Source organism: Nicotiana sylvestris, chromosome 9 (assembly GCF_000393655.2).
Source record: "Nicotiana sylvestris chromosome 9, ASM39365v2, whole genome shotgun sequence".
Taxonomy (NCBI): domain Eukaryota; kingdom Viridiplantae; phylum Streptophyta; class Magnoliopsida; order Solanales; family Solanaceae; genus Nicotiana; species Nicotiana sylvestris.
Window position 1 is genome coordinate 10,013,047 of NC_091065.1, and position 12,817 is coordinate 10,025,863.

Consider the following 12,817-nt stretch of genomic DNA (forward strand, 5'->3'; position numbering starts at 1 on the left):
ATTTTCCTCCAAAACCTTCATACTAGCCTCAAAAAGGAATACAATGATGTTTTACTAATAGAGGAAGATTACTGGAAATTAAGGTCAAGAGTTTTATGGCTCAATGAGGGTGATGCAAATACTAATGTTTTCCACATCTCGGCCACTAATAGGAAAAGAAGAAATAAAATAAATTTCTTCAAAGACAATGTTGGGAATTGGATCAATAATCCTAATCTAGTCACTTCCCACGTTTGTAATTACTTTAAAACTATATTTACAACCTCCCACGATAATTCTAGTGGAATTAACCCTCTTCAAAATATCTCCCCAAATGGCTTAACTCTCAATAGTCTTGATAACTCCCTTTTAAATATTGAGATTAAAAAGGCCAGTTTTTCTTTTAAACCCTTTAAGGCACCTGGACCGGATGACCTACACCCTTTCTTTTTTCAAAAGTATTCGGATTTAATTGGACCCTCTGTCACAAAACTGTGCCATGACATCTTTGAAACCCAAGACATCCCCCATGATCTCAACAAAATTTACTTGTGCCTTATTTCAAAAATTCCCAATGCGAATAACGTAAGAAATTTTAGACCCATTGGTCTATGCACTCCTATTTATAAGGTCATCACAAAAATCGTCGCTAATAGACTTAAACTTTTCCTTGACCAACTTATTTGCCCTTACCAAGCTAGCTTTATAAAAAATAGAAGGGCTTCAGATAATGCTATTATCATACAAGAGCTTATTTCAAAAATTCATAAGTTAAAGGGGAAACAAGGTCATATGATTCTCAAAATCGATCTTGAAAAAGTCTTTGACCGTTTAGAATGGTCATATGTGCACCACACCCTAACTTATTTCAATTTTCCTCCAAAATTTAAGAAAATTCTCTTAAATTGCATCTCACAAAGTTCTATAGCTATTCTAGTAAATGGCTTTATCACTAGCTTTTTTCAACCTAGCCGGGGAATTAGGCAAGGTGACAATATATCTCCTTATATATTCATTCTCTGTCTTGAAATGTTGTCATGTTACATAATCAAGTTGACATTAGAAACTGGGATCCTATTACCTTAGGAAAAAAAGGCCCCAATTTCTCTCACCTTTTCTTTGCCGACGACCTAACCTTAATGGTTAGAGCCAATCATAAATCAAGCCAAGCTATTAAAAAAGGTCCAGGCCTTTTTTGTAAACTCTCATGTCAAAATATCAATACCACCAAATCAAAAATTATATTCTCCACAAATTGTCCTACAACACTTACTAATGATATTACCAATATTCTTGATATTAAAAAGAGTGACTCCTTTGGCACCTATCTGGGCTTTCCTATCCTAAATAAACACCCTAGACCAAAAGACTATCAATTTATCATTGACAAATTGAGAGCTAAACTAACGGCCTGGAAAATAAAGTTCTTAAATATAGCAGGCCGGACAACTCTCTCTCATTCCTGTCTAAACTCAATCCCAAACCACTATATGCAATTTACCCTCCTCCCTATGAATATCCTCAAAAAAATTGATAAGGTTCAAAGCGATTTCATATGGGGTACTACTAATGAGAAACGTAAAATTCACCTTATTAATTGGTTAACCGTTTGTTAACCAAAAAACATGGGAGGCCTTGGTCTCTATAAGGCTAAAGATAAAAATGTGTGTACTCTTGCTAACCTTGCTTGGAGGACCATTACAAACCCTACCACTCCTTGGGCTCAACTCATCATTAATACCTACGCTAACAATAAAAACACTAGGAAAAATTCTTTCATATGGAAAGGTATTCTAAAGGGGTGGGAATTATGCTCCAAGGGTATCAATTGACAACTTCACTCTCTAACATGAGTATTTGGGAGACCAATTGGATCCCTAACCTAGGTAGCCTTAGAAATAACATAGAAGGCCCTTCATAAAAAAAATGACTATCATCTAAAACTAAGGAATATTTTTGATGGCCAACAATGGCACTTTGATAATATATCCCTCAACCTTCCCGATGATATCAAGGATGCTATATCCAAAACAAGAATCCGTGTTAACCATCCAAATAAGGATATCCCTATTTGGGCCCTCAATACAAAAGGTAATTTCGCGACCAAAACTTGCTACTCCTTAATCAATACTAATGAGAACAAGAATTTGGATTTTTAGTGGATTTGGAGCTTGCCTTGACCCAATAAGATCAAATTTTTTCTCTAGCAATGCCTTCACAATAAAATTCCTTGTAGACAATATCTCGCAAAAATTGGCCTTAATATAAATCCTCATTGCCCTATATGTAGAAATCATATAGAGGAATCTATCACTCATATTTTTCTTAACTGCCATGCAAGCCATCATATTTGGGAAACCATTGGTTGGAAAAAGTTCGACAAGGAAAATGGGGAACATTGGCTAATCCAATTAAAGAACTATAATTACGCCTTCAACTACAACTTGTTAAATTGGAACCTTTTCTTCCTTTTTGCAATTTGGTATATTTGGATCAACAGAAATAACAATAACCAAAATAATACAAATTTGCAATTTGGTATATTTGGATCAACAGAAATAACAATAACAAAAATAATACTAATTTGCCTATAAACATTCACCTCATTACAACTAAAGCTATCGAATTCCGTCTTTTAACTGAAACTAATGTGCTACATGCTCCAAAGCTTCACATTAAGGTTAGATGAAATAAACCTCCAATAGGATGGTTCAAATTAAACATTGATGCTGGCTTCCATAAAGACATGCAAAAAAGTGGTCTGGGTGGAGTAATCAAAAATGCAAAAGGTGACTGGATTGTTGGTTACAACAAATTTGCTTATGCAAACAGTTCTCTTTAAGCAGAAATCAAAGCTCTGCTAGAAGGATTAAAAACAGCCCACGAGTGGGGCTTGTTTCTACTTCAAATTGAAACAGATTCCACAGAGGTAATTCTATCAATACAACAAGGTAATAATCTATATTCTAACATTATTCAAAATGCAGGTTGTTAATGCATCAACAGACGTAGGTAACTCTCCAACACGAATTCCGGCAAGGGAATAGGACAGCTCACCAGCTAGCATACATGGGAATTGCTAATACAAGGAAGAAGAAGAAAGTTTTTGTTGCCCCCTCTGGAGATGTTAAATTCCTAGTAGAACATGATATACTAGAACAATGTGTTTTTGAAAAACTCTTATCATATGATGCTTGTAATACTTTAGCAAGCCTAGGTAATCAAAGTATCCTATGTGACACTAACTACAAAATCCATGTAATGCATGTTCCGTAACTTTTAATATATATATTTTCTGTTTGCTCAAAAAAAAAAAAGACTTGAAACCCAATTTTTGTTGTCATGTATGGCTGCTATTTAATTTTCTGTGTTTAAATATTTAAAGCAGAAAATGGTATTGAATAATTACTAACTAGTTAGACTTGATATGATGAATATGATCAATAAGGTGAAAATCGCTGAGCCCCTTTTCTCCTCGATCCACAAAGATAAAGTGTAGGACTGGAGCCATAGAGTTACATAGAGCGTAGTCTAATTAATCTAACTAATTTGATCCTTACAGATAGACTAGGTTATCCTCTAACTACTCGATATACTAGGCTTGACATCTTCAGCTGTTGTTGAGGCTAGTGTTCTGTATTCAGCCTCTACACTTAACCTTGCCATTGTGTGTATTTTCTTAAGGGTAAATTTCACAAATGGTCATATAACAATAATTTTTTTTCTACTAAAGTCATATAGCTTTATTTTCTCACACAAAAATCATATAACTATGACTTTTTTTCATCACAGTCACATAACTATAATTTCTCACACAAAAATTATAAAACTTTTATTAACTCGCACAAAAATCATAGTGATCGAAAAATATAATTTGTTTAGTAGTATTTTTTTTATTTTGTTGGTTTTTATTTCTTATTTTCAGTCTAATAAGTAATAATCCAACTAAAATAGAAATGACTCAACCTGACCTAGCCACTCGACCCAATAATCATATATATAAACTAAAAAATACTAAAAGTAAATAGTAAATCCTTCAAAACATGATACTTCTATCTTTTATTTTTCTTTTCAAGATTTTTATTCAAATTGATAGCATTTTTATTTCAAGGGCTCTCTAATTATACCTTTTATTTCTTTATTTATTTGCCAGAATCTCATGCATCCCGAACTAATTTTTTTTATTGGGGAAGAATTCACTTTTAGTATTATTTTAACTTACGTATATGGGTGTTATGTGCTCATTCTTATTTTAAGGAAAAAATATAAAATTAACCAGCCGACTGAAACTGATTGCATTTGCTAGCCGAAATATATATAGAATGTGTATGTATATAATACACACACACACACACACACACACACACACACACACACATATATATATATATATATATATATATTATCGGCTATTATTTTTAGAAGCGGCTAAAATATACTTATATTTCTTCTAGTGCATCAAGCAATCGACCCATTCCTGGTTCCACCAAGTCTTTCAACAATCTCCCTTTTAAAATTTTTCTTTTTCCAAACTTGGCCAGCTTGTCTTGTTCACCATCAGACTCACTCTCTTCTTCACCACTCCATCCCTCATCCTCAACAATTCTAACTGGTTTGTTTTTCATTGCAGACCTTGTCCTCTTGGCCAATGAAGATTCAACAACCTTAGACCTTGATAAAGACTTCTTGGAAGAAGTCTTGGTCTTTTTAGGCTTGGGTTCTGAACCTCCACATATGTATGTTCCTCCTAATGGACCTATCCCATCTCCACAACATCAACAGCCTCACAAGTCTCTGCAACCTTAGCTTTTCCTTTATCTTTCCTCTCTTCTTGCTTTCAGCCAAAGCCTTTTGTAATTCACCCTCACTCTGTTTCACCATACTTCTTGTGGCTCTCCTCTTTGGCAAGGGAATTTCAACAGTTGTTGGAGAATTGGCCTTTCTTTTGTTGGTGTTCCTTGTAGTGCTTGGAACTTTAGGTGTTGGAGTTCTCCTTTTCTTGGGATTATAACTGATATCTCCTTTCTTCAGAAGGTCTGCTAGTGTTTCTTCAATAGATGAACTAGGTTCATCCACATGAGAACTTAAATTTACCAAACCCTCAGCAGCCTCCCCAGATCCACTTCCCCCTATTTTCTTGCCACTTTATCCAACAATTTCATCCTCAGCCCCACAAATTGCCAGTCTAGTCATCTCAGAGGTGGGTGATGAATCAACCACTTCTACCCCTGTTCCTCTCACATCACAGCTTGTACCCTCTCTCTCTCTCTCTCTCTCTCTCTCTCTCTCTCTCTCTCTCTCTTTCTTTTTCATTTTTATTTTTACCTCTTCTTCTTCTCAACTCAGGAATTTCCACATCTCTAACAGACCTAACAAGAACAAACTTATTTTTTACACTTTCAACCAAAACAGAATGTACCTCAGAAGGGTAACTCTGAATCTTCTCAGAATCAGAAGTCCCAGTTCCTTCCCCATCACTTGCAGACTTGAAGGAATCGTCTAAGTGTTCAGATTCTTGGACTGGCTAGCCTTCAATTGTGCATTCAATCTTTCTGATAGTGCACCTATAGCCATAATTTTACGAGCGAGCATCTTAACACGTTTCCTCCTAAGCTGGGAGGGCTGTACTGGGTTAGGGAGGTGTGCAGGAATTAGAAGAGGTAGGTTGTGGAGGAGTGTCTGGGTTATCTTGAGGGTTCGACATTGTGACTGATTTCTTGAGAGAATTTTGGAGTTCGGCTTTTGGAAGAGAGAATAATTTAGATTGAAAGAAATTTTGACGGTTTGGAATAATGAGGGGGGCAGAAGGTGATTATGGGTTTTAAAGAGAGAAACCTAATTAATGATCTAACGATAGCTTTTTGCAGTCAATTAGAAGTCCAATCAACCTGAAATTTTAGGTTGAATGAGCAGTTAAGCTTCTCTAGATTTTAGGCAATTTTTGTGGTAAGAATTCTAGTAGAGACGGAACTGGTTCAAAAAATAATCGAATAGGATTTTTTGATGTTTTCTAACATAGGTAGGACTTTGCTCATGATATAAATATTTATATTTCTAATTGTGTAGAGTATAAAAAACATACCTCGTTATTCAGATAAACCAATACTGATGAACCAGGTTCTTCATTTAGAATCCTCTTGATCATGCCTCAATTTACAAAAATAGAGAAAATTTTGTTAGAGATTAGTGATTCATATCAACATATGTCACATGAGTATACTATTTACAGTATGAAACTGAGTAAAAATTAATCTAGATATTTACACAAGTTCCAGATTTCCTAGCCAATGTATTTTTTCATTTTTTTTATTATGCATTCTGATCTGGTCCTATTAGGTTATCTTAATCATCCCTAATTTTATCTTGTTCCTTTCAAATCTTTCTCTACTTAGTGCTTTAGTAAAGATATCAACAATCCGTTTATCAGTAGCACAAAATTCTATAGTAATCAATCATTTCTCATAGTTGCCCCTTAAAAAGTGATGTCTAACATCTATATTCTTTGTCTTCTTATGATGAACTGTGTTCTTAGTCATAATAATAGCACTAGTGTTATCACAAAAAATAGGGATGAAACCAACTTCAATGCCAAAATCCATCAGCTGCTGTTTGATCCACAACAATTGAGTACAACAAGAGGCAGCAATAACATACTCAGCCTCATCAGTGGATAAGGCCACTGAATTCTGCTTTTTAGTGGCCCATGATACCAGACATGAATCGAGAAAATGAGTCATACCTGCATTCTCAGCATCAGCATATCCTACTAGATTAAAGTTACTATCTTTAGGGTACCAGAGGCAAAGATCAATAGCGCCTTTCAAATATCTCAGTATCCTCTTGACATCAGTCATGTGGGATTCCTTAGGATTTTCTTGAAAACGAGCACAAAGACCTACACTGAAAATAATGTCAGATCTGCTAGCAGTAAGATACAAAAGTGAACCAATCATACCTCTATACAACTTATGATCAACAGATGAACCAGGTTCATCTATGTCTAATTTAGTAGTTGTTGTAAGGATGTTCTCAATGGGATGAGAACTTTGATATTTGTAAGGTTTCACCAACAACTGATTTCTGTTTGAAGTTTCTCTCATGTTCTGTTGCTGAGGAACAAGATCATGGACAGGTTCCATTTGGAAATTAGATTCACTTTTTCTTTGTACAGTTCCCCCTGTCAGGTTGCCCTAGATGGAAGAACCTGTTCCATCATCTGTTCCTTCTTTTGGTGCAGCTTCAGCTTGAGCTGTGACTTCACTCAATTGTTTTACCCGCCAAATTGCTTCATCTTCATGTTCCTGTCTCTCAGAAAGAATGTTAGTTTCATCAAAAACTACATGTACACTTTCTTCTACACACAAAGTTCTTTTATTGTACACTTTATAAGCTTTGCTATGCGAAGAATATCCCAAGAATACTCCCTCATCACTTATGGGATCAAACTTACCTAGGGAGTCCTTTCCATTATTGTGCACAAAGCACTTGCATCCAAATGCCCTAAGATGGGATGTATTTGGTTTTATCCCTTTAAGTAACTCATATGGAGTCTTCTCTATAAGCGGTCTAGTCATGCACCTATTAATGATGTAACATGCAGTATTTACAGCCTCTGCCTAGAAGCTTTGGGGCAGTTTACTAGAAAGAGGCATAGTCCTAGCCATATCTTCAAGAGTCGTATTCTTTCTTTCAACTACTCCATTTCGTTGTAGGGGCAGAGAAATTATGATCTATACCATGTTCATCACAAAATTCAACAAACTTAGCATTTTCAAATTCAGTTCCATGATCAGACTTAATTGATGCAAGTTGATTACCTAGTTATTTTCGAGTTTTTCTAACAAAGACAGTAAACATGTCAAATGTTTCATCCTTAGATGTTAAAAACAATACCCAAGTAAACCTAGAGTAATCATCAACAAGCACCATCCCATATTTCTTCCCACCTCTTCTCAATGTTCTCGTTGGACCATAGAGATCCATATGAACCAGTTCCATCGACCTGGTCGTGCTTACCACTTTCTTGCTTTTAAAAGAGGATATTACCTGCTTCCCCCTTGCACATGCCTCACAAACTTTGTCTTCCTTGAAATTGATGTTAGGTAACCCTATCAGCATGTCCTTGGAGACTAATTTGTTGATTTAATTTAGACTTGCATGACCAAGTCTTTTGTGCCATAAGAGGGGATTTTGTCCAACACACTTAAGAAATTGAGTTTGTTTCTGAAAGAGTGGACAAATCTACAATGTAAATATTGTTAACTCTTTTTCCCTGCAAAACAATCTTGTCAGTGGTAAGATTAATCGCAAATCATTTGGTAGAGGTGAATGCTACCAGGTTACCTTTGTCACATAGTTGTGATACACTGACTAGGCTATATTTCAAGACATCTATCAAGTAGACATTCTCAATGGAATGTGAGTCTATCTTACCTACCTTTCCAACCCCAATGATCTCACCTTTCTTACCATTTCCAAAGGAGACATTACCTCATTTTAGGTCCTCAAAAGAAAGGAACTGGTTCATACTTCCAGTCATATGCTTTGAGCAGCCACTATCCATGTACCATATTTGGCTACTTCCCTTCACTTGAACCTGTAAAATGAAATCAGGGGTTAGTCTTAGGAACCTAAACTAGTTTGGGTCCCTTTCTATAGGCAAATGAGTGAATTAAATTCTTTTTAGCCCATCCAGGCAGCCTATTTTTCTCTTGAACAAAGATTTTGTTCTTTTGACTGGCCTTTTCTTTTGCATTATATTCACTTTTGTAATGACCAGTCTTGCTATAGTGTGTGCAGATTTTCTTCTCAGGAAGTGTGATGTACTTGCTTTTGGGATCCCACTTAGGTGCTGTGGTCCCATAACCAAGTCCTCTCTCATTGCTACTATGGTGCTCTTATAGCCAGGATAGTGTATCAGAAGACTTATTCCATTTGCAAGTTCTATCTAGTTCATGTTTCACCTTGACTAAATCTTCTTTTAGGACTCTTATCTACTCATATATCTTGTACAACTCATCCTTCATTTTTCCTAGATTTTCTTCTAAGGTTAGGTGTGTGTAATCAGCTTTCCTTGTGCCTGTTCCTAATTTCAGTTTTAAATTTTTAGATCTAAGTTCTAAGACAGTGGTGTCAAGTTCAAGAACCTAGTTCTTTAACTCAGTATTTTTACTGTCACTTTCACTAGTCCTGAGTTTCAAATTTTTGCACTTAGCTTTTTGGATCACACATTCCATAGACAGCTGTTCCTTCTCATTGTTTATGACCTTAGACTCATCAATGAAGTATAGTAGTAATTCAGATAGCTTTTCTTTAGACAAAAATTTAATCTTGTCTTTGAGATGAATCACACTTACCTCTTGTTCATCATCTGATTCTCCAATGGCCATAAGTGCTTGTTCATCTCCAGCTTCATCTTCTGAATCCTCATCTGAGCTTTCTCCCCAAGCAGCAACCATAGCCTTTGTTGATCATTTATTCTTCTTGGGTTGAACCTGTTCCTTCTTCCTGTTTCTTCGTTCAGCCCTTTCTTTCTTCCATTCAATTTCCCACTGAGGACAATTCTTGATCATATGGTTAGTCTTACCACATTTGTGGCAACCTTCGCTGGTCTGTTTTTCAAGGGCCCTTGGTTTGTTGACGGTTGCACCTCTTGAAGAACCCTTTCCTCTGATTAGGTACTTCTTGAAATCCCCTGTGATCATAGCCATTTCATCATCCTCTAAGTTTGCACCTCCAGCTATTCTAAGAGCCATACTTCTTTCCTTCTTGGGTGCATCCATCTTCATGGGTTGCCTTCTCAGTCCATAGGCAGTGAGATTTCCAATCAGCTCATCCAACTTGAGAGTAGCAATGTTCTTTGATTCCTAAATAACAGTAATTTTGCTTTCCCAAGTTACTGGCAAGACCCTTGACAAGATTTTCTCAACCTAGTCTTCTTCAAGGATAATTCATCCAAGAGACTTAAGTTCATTTGTTAGTGTTGTGAACCTTGTGTGCATCTCTTGGATGGTTTCACCTTTCTTCATGGTGAAATTCTCATATTGAGAATACAGTAGTGTTCCTCTTGATCTCTTTACTTGTGAAGTTCCTTCATGGGCCGTTTGTAGAGTGTCCCAGATCTCCTTAGCAGTAGTACATCTTTGAATTTTGCTATCCTCGTATGGACCTAGTCCACACATAAGCCATTTCTTGGCCTTGGCATTATTTTCCCATTTCTTTAAATCTTCAGCAGTACAGTCAGCTCTCGTCTTTGACACGTCCACTCCTTCAGCATTCTTCTTTGTGATATCCAGGGGACCATCAGTAACAATGTCCCAAAGCTCATAGACTTCTCTTATGATGTGGTCTCTCATCTTGTTCTTCCACCAGGAATAGTACTGGCCATTAAAGAGTGGAGGCCTAGCAGTAGATTGTCCTTCCCAGTTTCCAGGTAGTGCACTTCTCTTGATCTGTTCCTAAGGTGTTAACGTCTTCAAGAAAAATCTGCTCTGATACCAGTTGATGTTTTATACTTCAATACCACACAAGAGGGGGAGGGGAGGTGATTTGTGTGGTACCCAGTTTTTGCTTAACTTGATTATAGAAGGACCTAGTTCTTCTATGTGTTACAACTGCCACTGTTGCGGAATAATAAATACAGAAAATAAAGAAAATAGAGATTTTATGTGGAAAACACCTTGCTCAAAAGGTGAAAAACCACAACCTACCTTCCAGTAGAATTTTCCCAAACTCTCCACTAAAATCACTGAGCCAAAAACCGCATTTACAAAAAACTCTTTTGTAAACATAGGATTAACTCTAATCCCATTGTGGCACACAACCTCTACTGTTGCGACAACTTCAAGTTAACTCTAACTTGAAAACTCTAAGTACCTAATACAATTGATTCTAAATAAGCTGAAAGGTACAATGTAAAATCACCTACTACAATTTAACTAGAATAAAAGATAGACACTTGGAACTGATTTTTCTATATGGTTCAAGTAGCTTCAGGTTTGCACGCTTGAATCACATATAAATTGCTTGCAAAATTGCCTTGCTATTTTGCTCTCAATTCACGTTTAACTTCTGCTTATGTGCATTACCTGTAAAAGAGAACAACATTAATATTTAAGAAGTTAGCAATTAGAGATTGACTAGGATACTGATGCTACTCTTCCACGATGGAAGAGTTCTAGTTGATCTCATACTCTAACTCTATCTTTTTCCTAAATCGTGTTCTCTTTGTGTAAGGAGTCTTTATCCTTATCCAATATGCAACATTTTCGATCATGATCAGGAGATATCACTTTCGATAAGTTAGGTTTGTCTCCTTCACGTGCATCTCACATGTATCATAACTGTATTTCGCAAGATGGACCTGGTCCATATCTGAGTTCCTTAAACTTCACCTTTACTTGGGCAACAGTAACTGACAAGAACTTTTCATTGTTATTCATCAAAACTCACATAGCTCAAGATCAACAATACACAAAACAAAATATGATGATTCCATCATATTATCTTTTTGTTGGTTACTAAAACCTAATCATCATATTATCTTTTTTTTGGTTACTAAAACCAGGCATTTTATTTATTGAAGCGGGAATAAAGTATTACAAATAGGGGGCTGAATGTAGAGTTACAATCCCCTGCGAGTCCAAAAGTAAGCGCGGTAATAAAAAGGGTGGAGGGTTATCAAAAACTACAACATGCCAAAGCTCCCGCAATGCCATTACCCTCCCTATAGGAGTGTTGGACCTGTGGCATCCCTCTAGTATCTCTTCTTTATAATGGAGGGATGTAAGTAAGTATATTTAGTTCACACGGATAGCATGTCACTGCATTACAAAATATAAAAACAACAGAAAATCTTCTTTGACAGCGTGTGTGTAAAGCTATAATGATATATCTATATATGAAAAAGGACACAAATATTATAAATAAGTAAACACCAATGGGAGAAAGTACAATGGTAGGGTTGACAAGGAAATTCAAATGCAAGATTCTTCTTTTGAGAAAAGGTTTGACGCCATGAGATCACTCTTGACAATGTTGATAAGGAGTAGCGATCAAGTGTAGGTCATTCTTTCTAGCATAAGCTGCTCCAGCCGCCTCAATCAAGTCTAGTTCACTTGGATTGATTCCAGTAGGGAGTTTCCGGTCAAAGTGATACAACAGTTGAGCCAGTGGAAAATAAACATTTGCTAAACCAAATGATATTCCAGGGCAAATTCTCCTTCCGATACCAAATCTCTCAGGTTTAAAGCTTTCTACGTCATCCCAATATTTTGGATCTCTTCCCATTGCCCAAACATTAACCACGACTTTTGTTTTCAATGGAATAATGTAGCCGTTTAAGTCTGTTTCTTCTTTACATTCTCTTGGAAGCAAAAGAGGTAGTGGGGGATGGAGTGTAAAAGTTTCTTTAATGACCATCTTTAGGTATTTGAACTCCTCGACATCAATTTCACCAAAAGTTTCTTTCCCTCTCAAGATTTTTCTAACCTATGCTTGAGCTTTGGAAAAAACACTTGGATTCTTCATCATTTCGACCATGGCCCAATTAATTGTTGTTGATGAAGTATTTGTTCCCGCACCAAAGATGTCCTTCATTTTCGAGCAAGTTACAATATTCATTTCTCTTACAAACTTATTGACAAATTTCTACTGAAATATTCAAATAACATATTTGTACTACGTTTGTGCTACTACCTTTATTCTACACCAAAAGGAGCTTTTAAATTTTCAATGCCAAACCCTCCCCTCCCCCCCCCCCCCCCCAAAAAAAATATCATGTTATTTTGCTACTTGTTTCGCTATCCTAATTCCAAATTGTGGTGATTGAAATAACATT

General features: G+C 36.2%; 1 protein-coding gene and 1 pseudogene across 1 annotated transcript; both read right to left on the reverse strand.

Annotated features, from left to right (window-relative positions):
• Positions 1-6,431: 6,431 nt before the first annotated feature.
• Positions 6,432-7,118, reverse strand: LOC138877225 (secreted RxLR effector protein 161-like). Its single transcript, XM_070156817.1, has one exon. It carries the CDS (start codon positions 7,116-7,118, stop codon positions 6,432-6,434), a length of 687 nt encoding a protein of 228 aa, XP_070012918.1.
• Positions 7,119-11,895: 4,777 nt separating this feature from the next.
• Positions 11,896-12,606, reverse strand: LOC138877124 (premnaspirodiene oxygenase-like; annotated as a pseudogene).
• Between the last annotated feature and the right edge of the window lie 211 nt (positions 12,607-12,817).